At 35.0% G+C, this 20,245-nt stretch overlaps 1 protein-coding gene across 1 annotated transcript; it reads right to left on the bottom strand.

Moving 5' to 3' along the window:
• Positions 1 to 11,182: 11,182 nt before the first annotated feature.
• Positions 11,183 to 13,182, bottom strand: LOC120071969. The gene is made up of 2 exons (XM_039024401.1): positions 13,102 to 13,182; positions 11,183 to 11,494 (listed from the first exon to the last, which is right to left on the bottom strand). Exons 1-2 carry the CDS (start codon positions 13,180 to 13,182, stop codon positions 11,183 to 11,185), a joined length of 393 nt encoding a protein of 130 aa, XP_038880329.1.
• Between the last annotated feature and the right edge of the window lie 7,063 nt (positions 13,183 to 20,245).

Below are 20,245 nucleotides of genomic sequence, written 5' to 3'. Positions count from 1 at the left end.
TAAAAGGAAATCAGTTTCCTATTTTAAAAAGTGGTTTTTACAAAAGATTGAAAAAAAGAATTTGAGTTTTCTCTCCGGTGAAAAGAAACTCATGGAAGTCATCAAGTAAATACAGATTTACTAAACGACGATTGGGCTAGGTAAACGATTGTACAGGTGCTAGCTAAACGATCGTGCAATGTTTACTAAACGATCGCATAGCTTTGCTAGACGATCACTGGCCCAAGGTAAACAATCGTGTAGAATCGACTAAGCTAAACGATCGCATAGTTTTTGCTAGATGATCGCATAGTTTTATCTAAATGATTGGGCATCGAGTGTTTGTGGTCACTGTTGTCGAGCGATCGCGCATCGAAGCGTGGAGATGCTTCTACCGTTGTTAGTACAGTTTTTCCCTCTGTACCTTTGTTGTTCATGTTGTAATTTCACTGTAAATTGTATTACCGATTGTTTGGAAGTCGACTATAAATGATTTGTTGATTCATGATTGTAATTTGGAATAGTCTTGCTTCCACTGCTCATGGAAATCTCGTTTCCGATTTCCTTAATTTTCCTCTAGATCATTTAGAAGTCCATTCTTTACCAATTTTTCGATCCTATCGAGATTTACGTAATCTAGTTTTAGTTTCCAAATGTGGACATTTTCTTTAAGAGAAATTTTTGTCTTTTATTTCTAGTTGTTTTCATTTTGATAATTCAGTATTGATGAGCATTTTTTATGCTAACGGTCTTAGCACATATAAATTATCTTCTAAAGTTGCTGCACAAATCTCAACACCATTCTTGAAAATAAATGATTTATTTACAGAAAATGAAATTGCGTACATCCGTTCCATAAGGCATGCAACTGAAATCAAGTTCCTTTTGATATTAGGAACTATAAATACATTATATAATAAACAAAGATTTCTGGAAAGATAATCTTATGCTCCCCATGACAACGGTTGAGATGACCTCGCCTGTTCCAACCCTCATGGTCATTTTGCCAGTTTCCAAGTGCCTCTAGGAACTAATTCCCTGAAAAGAAGAACAAACATGATTAGTGGCTCCAAAATCTTCGGATGGTTTCTCTTCCAGTGGCTGTCTACGTTGCAATGGAAACAGATTAGCTTTGCCAGCTTGGTTTTCTTTCCTTATTGAGCAACAGTAAGAGGGATAGCTTCATTCCCTTTTTCACTCTTTTTCTTCTTCCACTTCTTTGAACCAGAAGATGGTCTAGGTTTAGTTTTAGAGGTCAAATCCTGTGGAAGTTCTTAGAAGAGCTGACAACATTTGCTTCCCCATGTTACCGATGAAAGACTCATAAGTTTACAATTCATTCAGAAGAGTGGTTAGGTTGAAGTCTAGCCGGCTCCTAACAGCGTTACTACAAAATTAGAGTAAACTCTTTAAAAGAGTCTCCAGAATAAAATTGACCTAGCTGGCTTTGTCAATAACCAACCCATTCATCACATCAATATTAAAGGGGACCATCATGTTGAGAACATGTTCTCTAACAGAGGTCACTTCTTGCATCCGAACACTAAAGATGAATTTGAGGGCATCATGCTTGACTTGTGTGGATGACTGTCCTAACATATCATGATACAATTCCATGATTTCTCGAGCAAAAACTCATGTTCTTGTGCTTCTTAGCTAGAAGTTCAGACAAGCTGGCCAAGACATATACACGGGCCTTTTCGTTGCCCTTAATCCATCTTTCATATGCCTCGCGATCATTTTGTGCGAGTATTTGGGGACATTCTTCAATTAAGATGAATTTTAGGTAGTCAATTACCAGCACAGTATTAATTGTATTTTGCTATGTTATGTAATTATCGCTAATCAGTTTATCGATAGAAAGAAGATTAATTACCACACTAGTCATTTTTTATGAAATAAAGAAATTTTAATTTAAGTTAGGTAACTACGTAACTCTTTAAAACCAATCTAGTTTAGCAAGAAAAATAATGAAAACTTTTAAACACATAATATTTTGCAATGATACTTCAGCGATTTCGAACAAAAACCACTGAAAGGTAATAAGTTATTCTTTCACTGAATTGAGACACTCTCAACTAAACAATACTCTAGAATAACTCACATTCCAATAGTGTTTGGTTACCATTACTTTAGTCAAGAAAACATTACCTTATTAAATGGTTCTTGTGAGTGTAGCCCTTCATTTTAATCCTATAGTTATGCCTCAATAAGTTAACCGAAGGGAAAAAAAACCATAATGGTGCAAAAACTAAGGTGAGCCTATCCATTACAGCTCGTTAACAAAGAACCTAAGAGTAAACATATATCAAGTATACTTTTCCTCTAACGGGGTATTTTATGAATGATGGTTCATTACTTAGTTAAACTTAGGCTAAGTCGTTTACCTAAGTGATATTTAAATGCTTATATTGGATAGTTTTGTTGGATTTAGGAAGCAAGCAGCAGAAGCAAAACATGATCATTAAGCATTTTAATTCATTAATTTTGGCTTCAAACTAAGCATGCTCATAAACTAAAAACAAAGTTTCAACACTAACCTTTGAAGTACCTTTGATTCACGATCTTCAGCTGCAATCTCCTTCTTCTTTCAATGTGAACCACCACAAGGTCTTCCCTACTATTCTCTTCGTGCCTTAGATTGAATTGTGGAACTCAAAATAAGCTTGAATCGAAGGAATTAGAGATGAGGTTATTTTTTTCACAGTGTAAAGAACATTTCTTCAAACACAAATTCTTAACCTTCAGCAACGATTGCTCTATGTACATTCCACTCAAAATTCCAGCTTTATATTACATGACTTTCATTCAACTAACAGCCTTGAATGAATCACAACTCATGCTTGAATAATTGAGCAGAAGAGAAATGGAATTGTGTGTGAGCTACTACAATTTGAAAGTGAAAAATCCCACTTTTGGGATTTTTTCTATTTCCAAATTTCTTTTGAATTTTCTTTTAATTTTGTGATTTCCAAAATAAAAAAAACATTTCAATTAAAAAATGAAATTTTATTAACTTTACAAAATTAATTTAATAATTAATTTTTTAATAAAATTAATAATTTAATATCAAATATTAATTAATTTAACACCAATTCCACTTTTATGAAGTTCTATTCATGAAATTAATATTTAAATCATATTTAGATATTAATTGATTCTCCAATTGTTTAATTCCAAAATTAAACGTGTAATTATATCACATATAATTACTAATTCCCTTAATTCTAATTTGAACGTTTCAAATCAAATTATCACGCTACTCTAAAGCTAACCCATTTAAGAGCTAGTAGAGGGACGCAGTGGACCTACAGATCATGGGCTCCAACGATCCAAGATTAATTGGCTAAACTCTTTACACCGAATTAATCCCTATTCGTTAACTATTGGGTCACTCCAATAAAACTCGTAGTTGTACTCCCCCCATTGTAGATATATTGTGTCCACTCAATATAACCATGATTAGTAAGTTAACCCTTCACAGGTTATTCTAATAACGGTTGGGTCAAAAAGTTGTTTTCCCCCGAGATTACCTCTTGTTCCTTAAGTCCCATCGATCCTCCAATGAACATATAGTTTGTGATCCGATCATCCAACAGAATCCCTCTCAGGCCAATGAGAGGGTGGGGCCCTTTATTCAAGATCCAGAGTCGGCACTTAAGAGAACAACCTCTCTACAATCCCTGAAAGTGGGTAGAAGTGAATTCCATCTTGCACCCTATGTCTCCAGTTATCTACTCAGTCTTACCTTTGAAATGGGAGACTTATTAAGCTGGTACTATTGAGTCAACCCTCACCTATGCAAATCTAAGGATAATCCCGAATAAATAGGAATTCATAGTTAGCTCAGGATTAAGGTCAAGTTACATAGGTCATCGTTTTGAAATAGTCAGACTTAAACAGTAAACAACGTTATAAAGTAAGAGTAACTTATTTCGTGGTACGATCTTGTGCAAACTCATTGTAAAGGACGCTCTCATGCCTCATGTCATGACATGTACAGATTAGGATCACTTCGTCTATAGCACTTTACAACTCTTTGTAACAACTACAGAGTGGGTCGCATCCGATAGTATTACCAAAATAAGTCACCCAACCTTATTTATATACTATAGATCATTTTGACTATTTACTCGAACCTGATCCACTTTTATGTCTTCACATAAAGTTCAAGTACTCATATAATAGTCATTGATCTTTTAGTTTATTGGATTTATTTCTAAAACGAAATAAGCAATTCATATATTCAATAACAATTTTATAGAATGAGTTTATTGTTTATAAACCATGAGTTTTAGGACATAAAACCCAATAAACTCCCATTTGGACTAGAACTCCAGTGGTTACATATGAATATATAATACTGAGCTTTTTTAGTTTTACGAAGAAATACAATAAACTAAGGCATCACATACTTAGGGTTTGCTTATAGATATCATATACCCATGAGTTTTTCTCCCACTTGCCCTAGGTTATATACCTCGTAGTCCTAGACTTACTAGGAGATTCTCAAACATTTTAGCCGCGAGAATCGTTGTCAACACGTTAGTATACAATGGAATTCTTTTTAAACTATACAAGGAATGCATCTTGTTTTCACAACTCTTGTTTCTCGATACTGTCACCAAAACTTGATGACTTGAGTTTCCACTAAACCCATATAATGGCTAGGCTGTCATACATTCCTCCCACTATATCGAGGTACCCCTAACTCTTTGAGTAAGATGTATCTAACTTATTGGGATTGGTCTCCTGATTCTTCTGGAGTCTCGTAGTTTGTAAACATTGTACACATTGTTATGAATAAAATAAGAGTTATTTTATTTTGCATTTACTCATATCCAATAGACAAAGCTCCATGGTTATTATATGAAAACTTAAGCATGTATATGAGATATACAAGTGGATCATGCCTTAAGTGATAACCTAAATAGGTCTATAGTATAAGGACTAAGGAGGGATACCTGATTCTAGTGACACTACGAATATGACTCACTTTGTAGAGTTGTTGTGAACTACTATAGATGGTTGATCCTGACCATTCATGTAAAGATATGCGAGCGGGGGTGTCCTATGTAAACTACAAAGAGTTTGTATAGAACCGGACCATGAGATGAATAATCTCTTTATATAACGTCATTGATACTTGAGACTTACATCTCATCTAAACAACCATAGGTGACATGACCTTAATCGTTAGTGTTTTGGAAACTTCTGCCTTTGAGTCGGTCCTTTGATTACTATGGGTGAGAGTTGCCAGATTGCCAACTCAACAAGCCTACTTTTTTTAGGATTTGTCTGATTAGGGAGCTGGAAACTCAATTACACAAGATGGAATTCTCTCCTTCCTCAAAGCAGGGATAAGTAGATAGATTGCTCCCTTAAGGGTTGGTTCTGAGTCTTGAACATAGTGGCCATAGCTTCTCTTTGGAAGAAAGGACTCAGTTATAGTAAGACTATGACTTATGTTCATTAGAAGGATTAATGGTATTGGCCCAACTGTAACTACAAGGGCAAAACGGTAAATTGGCCCAACTATACTTACGAGCAATCTGTGAAGGGTTATCGCACTATTGATTGGTTGATATGGCCACAAAATATATCTGTAGTAAGGAGAGTACAGATGTCGGTCTTTACTAGAGTGTCTAGTAGTTAATGAATGGTGGATACTGTGACTAATGAGTTTAGTCAGTTATTCACATATCGTTGAGCTTCAAGCTACAGGTTCATAAGGTCCCCTTGGTAGCTCAATGGATTCAAATTGAGAATCGGTTATAAATATAATATGGTAAGTTGGTTATCATATTTATTTATAAAAATATTAATTATTGGATAATTATCTCTTTTTTTCTAATAACCAATTTAGTGGGAGATTATTGGTGGTTTTATGGTAACCGTGAGATAAAAGGGAAAATGTTTTCCTAATTTTAGAAGAGTTGCTTCTTTCAGAAAGATACTTACGGAAAGTTATCAAGTGAAATTGTTTCACTAAATGATAGCTAGTAGAGAGACTAAACGATCGTGGAGTGTCACTATACGATAGTTCACTCAACTGGTTGTAGCTAAATGATCGCAGGGCATTATCTATACGATAGGTTTCCTTCTTCTACATAATTGAGCATTCGTCTATATGATAGACACTTCTCATCTCCCACTTACTCAATCGTCTACACAATTGTTGTTTCTTTAGTCTCTTCCTCTAACCAAGTCCATACATAGTCCACAACTCCTCGATTCTCACTCTGAGAATACCAAGGTAACCATTGTGGTGGTGTCTTCACTCAACTCAACTGAGTTCTAGGTTTTGGAGGTCGTTCGTTGTGTGTTCACGTTGTTCGTGTGGTGGTTGCTGTTGATCGTGCTGTGTTGCGGTCGTTGTGTTTGAGCATTTGTGTATTGCTGTCTTGGAGACTAAATGAGTGTTCATGATCGAGGGAGTTTGAAGAATGAGTCTTCAAAGGTATGTATACTTTATCCCTTGATCTCATCTGTAAGCATGCTGTAATTGTGTATTGTGCATGACCTGTTAGTTTCCGTTTATTGACTGTAATTGTGTATGTTCAATTTCGAATGGAATTTGGAACGATCATTTTGCTGTTCATGGAAATCCTCATGTCTAATTTCCTTCAATTGATATCAAAGTCAGGTTGTTCTGATATTCCAAATTTCACTTCTGTTTTGAACTTCCATTACAATCATGGTGGGTTTTTTGCATTGTGTTCAAGTGTTAAATGCGTTTGTGGATAGTGTTGTGTGTTTTTAGGCATAACTAACAAGCAATCGAGTCTGTAATTTAAAGTGTTTAAGTTTGTTGAATCGTTCGTGCTGAAGTTTCGAAGCATGGAGATGCGATTATCAGCGAGGAAGAAGACCAAGAGTTGGTTGTATCGTATAGCCTCAGGTAAACGACCGTTGGGATTCGACTAAACGATCATGTAGAGTTTTCTACGCAATCGTGTAGTATTTACTAAAAGATTGTTTAACTAATGTTAAACGATGGGGTAAAAAGTTTGCTCTATCACGTAGCGTTGGTTGCTTGATCGCATGGATGCTGGAAGTAAATGATTAAGTGGGAGAATTTGATGCTCATCGTTTAATAAAATGTGCGCACACTAAACGATCGTGTAGTTAGCATGCCTCATCACATAGTTACTGACTACACGATCACCCGATATACAATATCTCGTGTTTGCTCAACGAACGTTTAGATGATTGTGCTTCACCCATCATTGTCATTTAGATGATCGTTTAACGCTTGCATTGTATGCTGCGCGTTGCATAATCGCGTACCTCATGCTTCATCGCATAGTTAAAGGTACACGATCGTTCCTAAACTATCGTTTAGCTCTGGAAGCGTTGGTAAATAATTGAGTAAAGCATTTACTCTTTCATGTAGGCGATCACATGGAGTTGGTACACGATCAGTGGAGATGCATTCCTTCGTTTGGACGGTTCAAAACCCGGTTCGCATGTTTGTACCGGTGACTCTTTGCTATTTGTAATAGTTAGCTTTGGTTTTGAGGATTTTGAGGCTAATTATCCCAGTTCATAAATTTTTTCTTAATATACATGAGATTTATGTGGTTTATATGCCATAGTGTATGACATATAGATTTGCAACCTACCTTAGGTTGTGCAATTATTTATGCATCATGTATTATAAGTGTTATAATATGGCATAATAAAATTACAAGAGAGCATGTGCATGCACATGAAATATAAGAGTTATATTTATGCATGTAGTAAGCATATTCATGCATCATCTTTATATTATAAGCATTATAGTATAAGGGTGAATGGAAGCATGTTTGCTTGGTTCATTGCTTGGTTGTATAAGTGTTATATAAAAGTAGCATTGAATGAACAATGCATGGAGCATGACACTTAGGCTAATTTGTAAGCGTTATGAATTGACTTATATGTGTTTGCTTCGCGTTGTGGTTGGTTTTGTTTGTTTCTGTTATAAGCGTTATAATAGAAATTAGAACTAAAATCGATAAGAATAAGTTACATGCGGACTTAGGCAAACTCATGTTTTAAAAGGGTTTTAAAATTGGATTGAGATAGACCTAAGTTCAAGGTTCTAATGGGATTTGCAACCTAGTTTAGTCTTTTTAATCGGTTTAATAGGATTAAATTGATTGGCATAATGGATTAAAATTATATTAAATCTATCTAAAAGGGACCTTTTCTCTAAGGCGGGTTCTGTCTAGGCTGGGGTACTTTAGCCGATGGAAACGAAACACCCTTATCTGGGAACCTACCTGGAAAAGTGAATTAGATAGATTTTCTACAAGCATACAACAGTTGATTAAAGACTCCGTTAAAGAGTTTAATGGATGATGATCAAAAGTTGTTCAACTTTCCAAGGTAAATATTACTTTTGGGCAAACCTAAAAGTCACTTAGTTAAAATCATTTGCCGTGTTTTTTCTAAGTAATCTAAACCCTAGGTTATAAAATACTCAATGGGATGAAGAGATATATATGATATGTCAATTATTCCACTCACGTTTCTCCCTGAATGTTCACGTCATGAGATTTATGCTTGACCTCGTGGTGCCCTAGGAGCATGCCCCTTTGGATGGTGTTTGCATGAGTCAATATCAAGGTGGACGGAAAGAGTATTTATAGTAAGTGGGTGAAGGGTGTGTGTCAACACATCCTATGGTCTCCTTCATTGGTTCGCACCGTGAGATCATTCTTGCATTCTCTCGTGGTGCCCTGGGAGTGTCCCCTTTCGGATGGGTTTTGTGCAGTTGGTCAATATCAAGGTGAACTCCAGAAATGGATAGGGTCACTTTAGTTTTTGCCCCAATCAGATTTTTTCCCTTCGGATTGGCTGCTTGGGGCAGAACTCTACGGCCTAAAATGACGGGTCACACTTACGGGAAATTGTTAAGTAAGTTAATGATTTCTTGACCAAATCAATGATGGCTAGTCGTTATAGGAGCAAGAGTTGTTCTGGTATTAATGGCTGATTGAGAATGTCACAATTCAGAAGAGGGATAAATTGACCACACCTCGGTGGCTTGTCCTAAACCTTTAGAGCGTCATTGCGAAATTAAATGTCACAGGGGATTCATGTTAGTTTTGCTAAACCGTATTGGATGTTGTATGTTTTCTCAACGAGTATTTACTAAAATCTAACGTAGGTCAATGTGTTCTTGTTTTTTAACAACATGTTTGATTTTCTGTTAAATGCCTCTAGTTTGACCAGTTTTATATAATGGAAAAAGTCTTGTAAAACGTATTTCGTGGTAAACGACCTCGAGTTTGTCATGGTTGAGGAGTGTCCTCAAGTCCCAACCCTAGATGCACTGCGAAGTGTTTGCAATGCATATAAATATGGATGAAGGCTAATTCATTAGCCCGACTTCACATATTGGCTAGCGTACCTAATGCTTTGGCCAGAAGGGTTGAGAACATGGTCATTTCACGTAAGATCATGGACTCGTTGCAAAAATTGTTTGAATGTCAATTCTTACTTTCCGAGCACAGAGGGATGGATGACAAAGACACCAAAGATCGTGTGGTGGTTGCTGTTGATCGGGCTGTGTTGAGGTCGTTGTGTTCGAGCATTCGTGTATTGTTGTCTTGGAGACTAAACGAGCGTTCTTGATCGAAGGACTTTGAAGAATGAGTCTTCAAAGGTATGTATACTTTATCTTTTGATCTCATCTGTAAGCATGTTGTAATTTCGTATTGTGCATGACCTGTTATTTTCCGTTTATTGACTATAATTGTGTATGTTCAATTTCGAATGGAATTTAGAATGATCATTCTACTGCTCATGGAAATCATCATGTTTGATTTCCTTTATGACCTTATCCAAACAACTTTTGTTTATAGTGTCAAATTTAATCAATAACTCTTATTGATATACACTTGCTTTATGGAAACTAAATAATACATGGTGATCTCGTATACTTTTATAGAAAAAATTTAGTATTCGTCAACACAAACACTTGATTTTTATTTTACATGAAAAGTATACTACTTTTGGATTGCCTAGAAATAGGCATGCTATTTGGATGGTATTCCAATATTTAAGGTTTCGACACTAACATATGTATCGGTCTCTTTCAGATTTCTAAACTATGTAAATATCTTTTACATATCATAAATAGCTTTTATGAGCTCTCCACATCTCATATGGAGTGTCAGGAAAAAAAAAACCTTAAAATTGAAATGATGTTCAAAATAATTAAGGCAACAAGGTATATAGAGTTTTCACTGAATTTCATGTTCTATCAAAATAGCCCTAGAATCTCAAACTCTTTATAATCTTTACTTTGATCTAATCCAAGTATTTCGGATTTATTTTACCTAACAAGCTTAACACACCTTGAACCTTTCAAGTATTCTAAACTTATTAATTAGGTTAAATAACTCTTTGTCTTATTCATTTGTAGCCGTTTAAATATTTGAATATTTGCAAATGGCTTTTAACTTGGTTGGTTCTAACAGAACTTGCTTTGCAGTAGAACAAATATAACTTTTGCTAATGAAAATTTCATTTATAATAAAAGTTTATCCACAATATGTTTCTTACAAAAGATAAAAGAACTTTCATTACCGTGATAAAAGTAAACAAGTTTATCTTCTAACAGCAACTATATCTCCCACTGGTTGTTCTGAGTTTACAAGGAACTATTTGCTTGTCTTGCTTTCTCTACTCTTTTCTCTGCAAGGTATTATGGGCCGTTTCTCTTCTAGTGCTCTTCTTCACTGCAGTAGAAATATTTTCCTTTATCTGCAGTATTTGCCTTGCCCTTTCTGCCAGTAGGTTTCTTCTTCTCTTCCCCCTTGTTCTTCTTTACCGGAATACTCTTATTCTTTGAAGAAAAAGTAATATCAGGCTTCTTAGAGGACAATCCTCCTTTGTCAGCAGTAGTAACATTTACTTCTGATCCAGTCCTTTAGCCCTCATCATGGTCTGATAAGCCTGTAGCTCATTGAGAAGCATAGTCAAGTTATATTCTATTTTATTCATCAACGCGTTCGTACAAAACTGCAAGAAACTCTTTGAAAGAGATTCAAGAATAAAACACTTGACTCTTCTCATCAACGGCAGCACCGTTTACTTCTTCCACATTGGAATGGACCATCATGTCCATGACATGTTCTCTAACAGAGGCCCCTTCTTTCGTACGGCAATTTTAAACATATTTGATAACATCATACCTCAAGGAGAAGGACGGTTATCCAAACATCCTATGCAGAGATTCCATAATCCCCCTAGCAATACTCATGCTCTCATGTTTCTTGGCCAATACATCAGATATGCTGGCAAGGATATATGCACAAGCTTTTTCGTTAGCTCTGATCCATCTATCGTATGCATCTCGAACATTTCGGTTTGCATTTGAGCTAGGAATGGGAGGACACTCCTTTGTTAAAATGCACTGTAAGTCATCTATCACCAGTATAGTGTTTAGCTTCAATTTCCATGTAGCATAGTTATCCCCTGTAAGTTTATCAGAAGCCAATAGTTGTACAAAGAACCCGTTATTCTAAAAATATAAACAAATTTTATTAGAGAATTGCTTTTATACCCAATCATGTTTTAGCAAAGTAATAATGTACCCAAAATTCTCATTGTTTTTGCAACGATACTATAACAAGACATTCTTGACTAAATACTATCTCCAGAATAACTCATATTCTCATAGTCATTTAGCTATCGTTTTTTGTCAGAACTTACTAACACTTTAGTAATTCTGCAAGTGTAACCCTCCATTTTCAGATCTCAGAGATCGGCCCCAACGATACTACCAAATTGGAAAGTCAAAGTTGGAAAACGACCTAAGAAATCCTATCCATTTCTGGAGTTTGAGTTGTTCTGAATCCTATGTTACAACTCTCCGAGGGGATAGCCATCGTTAAACGACTAGCGAGGCCGACTAAAAGACGACAAGCAGGCGTAACATAGGAATCTCATAGTCTAAACAAACGGAAGAGACTGCAGGACACGTTGACACATATCCTTCACCCACTTACTATGAACTACTTCCTCTATTGACCATGATATTAACCTATAAAAACACTTTCTGAATGGAGCAGTCGAGGTTCATAATCGACACGAAGCGTTGTTTGGACCTCACGGTGTGAACTTTCTAGCGACGTGAGAGTTGAATTCAATATATCGTATATTTGATTTTACATTGAACAACTTCCCTTCATTCATCTTGATATTGACCCTATGCAAACACTTTCCGAATGGAGTAGTCGAGGTTCATAATCGACACGAAGTGAAGCATGAATATCAATGTGAACTCTTAAGGACATGAGAGCTAAAAATAACATATCGTATATGTTAATTAATCTCTCACTGAAGCATTCTATATTCCCACTAAAGTCTTCTAATAACATATCATATATATTATTAAACTCCCACTAAACTGTCTTAACATTTATTTGGGTATATCTTTACTCAGGTTTGTTTCAGCTAATTAAACAACCTAAGTCTAGGTTGTTATCCAAGTATAACACTTATATTTGGACTTAACCTACAATGTCTAGGTGATAAACCAGTTTTAAAACCTCACACTGCTCACGTATTTTAACTATTAAAACAGGTGATTAATCTACGTGACAATGCAACTTATCTTTGTTATGGATTTTAAATATCTATCCCAATTTTATAACAACATACAAAATTTTAGACATGCTAAACATCCATAACACACATCAAAGGCATTCAACATTTAATATAACATTTATATTAAAATATTTAAAACTCTATATATGCATACTATATATTATAACACTTTATAACATACTTTCAATGCATGTAACATGCTTCCTATGGTAGGATTTTAAATGTACATGGCATACTTTATGCTCATACAAGATTTATTTAATTATAACGTACATCACATGAATAAATAATTAAACACAAACTAATATGGTTTTTTTTTTTGCATTTTAAGCAAGAAAAGGGCTAAATATTACAAAATCAGCAAAAACTGACTCCAAAACACTTCTGGATTGCTCGAACCGCCTTGAACCAAACCTGAACCTCTCGAACCGGACCTCTAATGCTCAAAACTGTGCTGAATCAAGCAAAAACCATCGAGTACCATCAAGTATCGAGTATGTCGTCAAGCATCGAGTATACCTTTAATCCCCATAATGCATCAAGTATTTCACTAAATACCAACACTGGGCAAAAACCATCGAGTATGCCTTCAAGTACCATCATGCATCGAGTATTTCACTAAATACCATCGAGTAAGAGCATTAAGTACCATCGAGTATGGTAACATGCATCGAGTATTTCACAAAATACCAACGAGTATGAGCATCGAGTACTAACGAGTATGAGCATCGAGTACCATCGAGTATGGCATCGTGCATCAAGTTTTAGAGCATGGAGCATCGACTATTGGACACTGGCTGAAAATCCAATTCCTACTGCTCGACCTTCTTCAGTTCTTTCTTCAATTACAACCTAATTGCATTTCTAATGACTCTATACGAATCACAGACACTTAACCACATATTAAGGCCCATCAAACAAGAGCCAATTACAAGAATTACAACATAATTGAAAGGAAAACAATGCCAAAACTTAGAAAAACCATATCAATTCATCATTTTCATACAAATTATGAAAAAACACCCACCAAGCCAAAGTTAAAACTGAATTGAATGCTTAAATGATGCTCTGATACCAATTGTTAGATTCAAAAAGCAAGCAGCGGAAGCAAAACAAGATCATTAATCGTTCAAATTCATTAATTTTGGCTTCAAACTAAGTATGCTCATAAACTAAAATCAAAGTTTCAACACTAACCTTTGAAGTCACGATCTTCAGTTGCAATCTCCTTTTTCTTTGGATGTGAACCACCACAATGTCTTCCTTACTATTCTCTTAGTGCCTTAGATTGAGTTGTGGGACTCAAAATAAGCTTGAATCGAAGGGAATTTGAGAGGAGGTTATTGGTTTTTTCACGGTGTGAAGAACACTTCTTCAAACACAAATTCTTGGCATTCAGCAACAATTGCTCTATGTCCATTCTACTCAAAATTCAAGCTTTATATTGCATGACTTTCGTGCAACTAACAACCTTGCATGAATCACAGCTCATGCTTGAATAATTGAGCTGAAGAGAAATGGAATTATGTGTGAAATGCTACAATTTGATAGTGAAAAAATCTCACTTTGGGATTTTTTTCTATTTTCAAATTTTCTTTGAATTTTCTTTGAATTTTGTGATTTCCAAAATCAAAAGACATTTCAATTAAAAAATAAAATTTTATTAATTTTACAAAATTAATTCAATAATTATTTTTCTAATAAAATTAATAATTTAATATCAAATATTAAATTAATTTAACAACAATTCCACTTTTATGAAGTCTTATTCATGAAATTAATATTTAAATCATATTTAAATATTAATCTATTCTCCAATTCTGTTTAATTCCAAAATTAATCGTGTAATTATATCATATATAAATACTAATTCCCTTAATTCTAATTTGAACGTTTCAAATCAACTTATCACGCTACTCTAAGGCTAGTCCATTTGTGAGCTAGTAAGGAGACCTAGTGGACCTACAAATCATGGGCTCTAATGATCCGAGATTAATTAGCTAAACTCTTTACACTGAATTAATCCTCATTTGTTAACTATTGGGTCACTCCACTAAAGCTCATAGTTGCACTCCCCTCACTGTAGATATACTGTGTCCACTCGATATAACTATGATTAGTAAGTTAATCCTTCACAAGTTGTTCGTAATAAAGGCTAGGTTAAAGGCTATTTTGCCTCCGATTGTTCCTTAAGTCCCACTGATCCTCTAATGAATAATTGGTTTGTGATCCGATCATCACTAAATCCCTCTCGAACCAATGAGAGGGTGGGACCCTTGTTCAAGACCCAGAGTCAGCACTTAAGGGAACAACCTCTCTACTATCCCTCAAAGCGTGTAGGAGCGAATTCCATCTTGCACCCTATGTCCTCAGCTATATACTCATTCTTACCTCTAAAATGGGAGGCTTATTGAGTCGGTGCTATTAAGTTAACCTTCACCTATGCATATCTAAGGATAATCTCAAATAACAGGAGTAGTTAGCTCAGGATTAAGGTCAAGTTACCTAGGTCATCATTTTAAAATAGTCAGCCTTAAATAGTAAAGAGCGTTATAAAGTAAGAGTGACTTATTTCGTGATCCGATCATGTAGCCCTTACTCCTCATGTCATGACATGTACGAATTAGGATCACTTCATCTGTAAGACAACTACAAAGTGGACCGCATCTGATAGTGTTACCAGAATAAGGTACCCAACCTTATTCTCATATACTATAGATCATTTTGACTATTTACTCGAACCTGATCCACTTTTATGTCTACACATAAAGTTCAAGTACTCATATAATAGTCATGGATCTTTTAGTTTATTGGATTTACTTCAAAAACAAAATAAGCAACTCATATATTCAATAACAATTTTACAAAATGAGTTTGTTGTTTACAAACCACGAGTTTTAGGACATAAAACCCAAAAGTTTAACATTGTCTTAGTTCACCAAATGCTTTAATGAACTGATGCATTATTGCATGCTTATAAAATGTTGAGTAATTCACCTTCTAGAACGATTCCCAGGTAGAGCTGTTCCATTTTCGTCAACTCAAATATCCCAATCCTTAGAAAAAATCTTCCTTAGACAAAGGTCCATTTTAATCAATATTTTATAAATTTAAACTTTTATTAACTTATTTTAATCTTATTAAAACAAGTAAAAGATTCTCCTATTTCTAATCTTATTAGTAACATTTTAGCATAAGGTTTTAATTTCCAATTTTAAAATAATTTACAATATTAATTAAAACCTTACGTTTGCATGCAACTCTTTATTATATATTTTTAATTTCAATATCATATAAATTTTATATTGAAGAAATTAAAGACTATAACATGCATCTTTTCATTTTCATTAACTAACATAATACAAATATTATCACGGTCGGGAGATAGGGTCTAAATCCACCGTCGGGAGATTGTTCTTTGGGAGATAGAGTCTCTCCTGACAATGTAAGGGACCTTCGGGAGATAGGTCCTATCTCTCGACGCGGTAAGGGTCGTCGATAGCCGTTGGGAGATTCGATCTGGTATATACCCAGATCGGGCAACCTTTCTTCTTCCCCAATAACCCCAATCTGAAAAACAAACCCTAGCATCACTAGTCCCTCTCAATCTATTCGTCGATTGCCTATCGTCATCGCTCACCTGTCGTCCACCCTTTGCCTGCTGCTCACAAGCTCTGATTCAGATCTTTGTGTCTGTCGCTCGCTGCTTGAAAGTTTTGATTGTCGTTCTGGTTCGCTCCGATTCAGATCTCTGTTCGCCTTCTGGTGTCCTTTCAATCACCTTCCGATTTAGATCTCCTTCCACTGCGCTGTTCGTTTCAATCTGTTCGCCGCTCCAATGTCCTTCGCAAGCTTTCAACAGGTTCGCCCACATCCCTTTCATTTCATTTCTTTTATTTTGTGGATTCAAGCCATTGTTTAATTTTCCATCACTTTGAAATTCGATTACTCTTACTTTGATTTATTGTCATTTAGCATCTATGAACATTTAATCATCCCTCTTCTAAAGTTATCTCATGGTCTCTAGTGATGAGCATGGATAGGAAACTAGTTTTAGAAGTTGATAATTTTCTTGAGTTTTCATTCTGAAGCCTAAAATTTGGAATGACAATTTATTTTTTTATTTAATGAGCTATATTTGATATCTCAAAATATCCTTTAATAGTGGATGTCCTAGAATATTGGTTCTTTCAGTATAAAATTAGACCTATTGTTTGAAATTATCAGCTATTGTTAGTTTATTCAATTGTTTCAAGTTGGAAGTTATTGTTTGTGCAATGGTTGCTATTTCTACAATTGTTGTCCTCAATCCCCGCCGATAGAGATGTTTTTGGAAGCTCTGAAAATCTATGTACAAGTTGTAAAAATTATGGTCTAAAAAACATGAACAAATTTGGTTGTGTCCTTTGTCCTTTGATCAAATTGATTATTAAATTTATCAAAATTCATGCTTAATATAGGTTATTGTTTTGGATTACAAGTTGGTCAAAAAAAGATTTATTTTTAAGGATGAATAAAGAATGGATTAAAATAAAGAATAAATTATCAGTGGAGTATAGAAAAGGAGTATCCCAGTTTTTAGATGTGGCAAAGTTTCATGTTAATGATTCTGGACGAATAAGATGTCCATGCAAGAATTGTATGAATTCAATTTGGGAAAAATTAGATATCGTGGAATGACATCTATTAACATATGGAATATCTCCCTCATACTGTGAATGGAAATATTATGGAGAGCCAGTAAACTTATCTAGAGCTTTTGAAAGTCATACAACTCATTTAATACACAATGTTGAAGTAGATAGTATAGAGGGTAATGTTGTCGAAGAAAATGAGATGTCCAATCTTATAAACGATCTACAAGTTCTAATTGAAAACGAAGATGCAAATGAAGAAGGGATTGAGAATGAAATGTACTCTAATGGTCAAGAAATAGACACCACGAACTTATTCATGGATTTAATGACCGAAGCACGTAATGAACTATACCCTGGTTGTTCGCAATTTTCATCCATGAACTTTTTAGTGAAGTTGATGCATATCAAAGTTCTCAACAGTTGAAGTAACAAATCGTTTGACATGTTGCTGGAAGTCCTAAAAGTAGCGTTTCCAGCTGGCACAGCTATACCTACATCCCTTTATGAAGCTAAGCGAAAATTGCGTGATTTAGGCCTAGGTTATAAGTCTATTCATATGTGCAAATATGATTGTGTATTGTATTGGAAAGAATTTGCATATTTGCAACAATTCCCCATTTATGGTGAGTCTCGATACAAAGTTAATGGTGGCAAGAGTAAAAAATGTCTCATAAGGTATTGCGTCATTTTCCATTGATAACGAGATTAAAATGATTGTTTGCATAAAAAAAAGGCGCTTCTTACATGAGATGGCATAAAGATAAGCGAGTTGAAACAGAGGATGTATTGCGATATCCAGCTGATGCAGAAGGGTGGAAATATTTTGATCGTGAATTTCCTCATTTCGCTTCAGATCCCCGAAATGTTCGTTTTGGATAAGCTTCAAATGGGTTCAATCCGTTTGGAAATATGAGTACTTCTTATAGTATGGTCTGTGGTGATAATTCCTTATAATTTGCCCCCTTGGAAATGCATGAAGGAAACAAACTTCTTCATGTATTTGCTCATACCTAGTCCAAAATCTCCCGGAAAGGAAATTGATGTTTACTTGCAGCCGTTGATTGAAGAATTGAAAGAGTTATGGATAATTGATGTGCAAACTTATGATTCTGTTACTGGTGAGTTTTTTCAACTATATGTCACCTTATTGTGGACTATTAATGACTTCCCTGCATAAAGTGACCTATCTGGGTGGAGTACAAAAGGTTATCAAGCATGTCTAATATGCAAAGAAAATAATTTGTCCTTCGAGATAAGAGGAAAAATATCATTTATGGGACATCGACATTATCTTCCAGAGAATCATAGTTGGCGCCGAAAAAGGCAACATGATGGAAAAGTTGAACGTAAACCTCCTCCAATCGTAAGGAATGGAGAAGAGATCTTAGAACAAATAAATACGTTGAATTTTTCTGTGCTTAGTAAACATCCACATTGTTACGATAAAAAAAAAAAAAAAAAAAACAAATTCTAAACTGGACTAAGAAAAGTATTTTTTTTCCAACTTCCATATTGGTCAAGACTATTGTTACGATATAAATTGGATGTAATGCATATTGGAAAAAATATATGCGACAATTTGGTGGGCACATTATTAAATATTAAAGGAAAGACAAAAGATACAACGAACGCTCGATTAAACTTACAAGACTTGAAGATAAGAAAGGACCTACACTTGATACATGTCGATAACATATTTGTAAAACCATATGCAACGTACAAACTAATAGTGAACGGATTTTGTTTTGTAAGTATTTGAAATCAGTGAAATTTCTTGATGGATTTGTGTCTAACATATCACGATGTGTGAATGACAAAGATGGAAAAATATCAGGCTTGAAAACACACGACTGTCATGTGTTGCTTCACAGACTACTCCTTATTGGTATTCGAGCATACCTACCGAAAAACATATCCACTCCATTGTTGAATTGTGTACATTCTTTCACGACTTATGTGCAAAAACAATACGTGTAAGTGATTTGAACAGACTACAAGTAGACATCATAGTCATACTTTGTAAGTTGGAGAAAATATCCCGCCTGCCTTCTTCGATGTAATGGTACACCTTGCAGTTCATCTACCATATGAAACCAAAGTGGTGGATCCAGTTAGTTACAGTTGGATGTATCCTATAGAAAGAAGTTTACAAACATTAAAACAATTTATACGGAACAAAGCATGTTCTGAGGGGTCTATAGCGGAAGTATATGCAATGAATGAATCATGGAACTTCTGCTCGCGATATCTAAGTGGGATTGAAACGAGATTCAATGGAGATGAACAAAAATGATGATAACATTCCCGATCATGAGATATTTGATAAATTTGAATTATTTAGGCAGAGGATACGACCATTAGGGGCGTCAACTTTACGGACGCTATCAGCAGAGGAAAAGCGTATCGCACATTGGTACATTCTCAATAATTGTAAAGAAATAACAGACTATCGCAAGTACGTTTCAAACTTTATAAATTTCTAAGTTCTAGGGTAAATCCTTTGATATAACTTTCAAATTATCAATTTTCTAGGCAAAACTTGAGGTTAATTCGTCGTGAAGCTCAAAGTATCTCTGACTTATATATAAAACATCAAGATAAATTTTCTGATTGGTTCAAATCTCAGGTATACATAGTATTGGAAGTTGAGAGATGATTCATTTTTTGTAGTCATTTTTAATATATAATTAATTATCAGGTTCTACAACAGCGCGAGAGAGAAGATAGCTCTGATGATTTCTTTTCACTTGCAATAGGACCTTCGTCTGAGGTGTACTCTTACAATGGATGCACTGTTAATGGGGTACGATTTCACACTGTAGAGTGTGATAATCGCTGAGCTACACAAAATAGTTAAGTCCTAATGGTCGGGAAGATCAGTGGGAACAGAAGTGTGGATACAAAATAGTTAGATTTCCAATATGCGAACAAAAGACATGCTTTTTTTTTTCAAGGTAGATGGTTTGACATGAATAACAACAAAAGTAATAGGACACATGTGGATTTAGGATACAAATTGATCAATA

The sequence above is a fragment of the Benincasa hispida genome, chromosome 2 (genome assembly GCF_009727055.1).
Source record: "Benincasa hispida cultivar B227 chromosome 2, ASM972705v1, whole genome shotgun sequence".
NCBI lineage: Eukaryota > Viridiplantae > Streptophyta > Magnoliopsida > Cucurbitales > Cucurbitaceae > Benincasa > Benincasa hispida.
This window is presented reverse-complemented; position numbering and strand designations above follow the sequence as displayed.

Excerpts from the sequence above, each read along its gene's own strand:
- LOC120071969 (XM_039024401.1), bottom strand. The coding sequence starts at position 13,182 with ATGGTACTTGAAGGCATACTCGATGGTTTTTGCCCAGTGTTGGTATTT. Across the intron at positions 11,495-13,101 it reads ATGCATTATGGGGATTAAAG|AATAACGGGTTCTTTGTACA; the intron begins GTATACTCGATG and ends TTATATTTTTAG.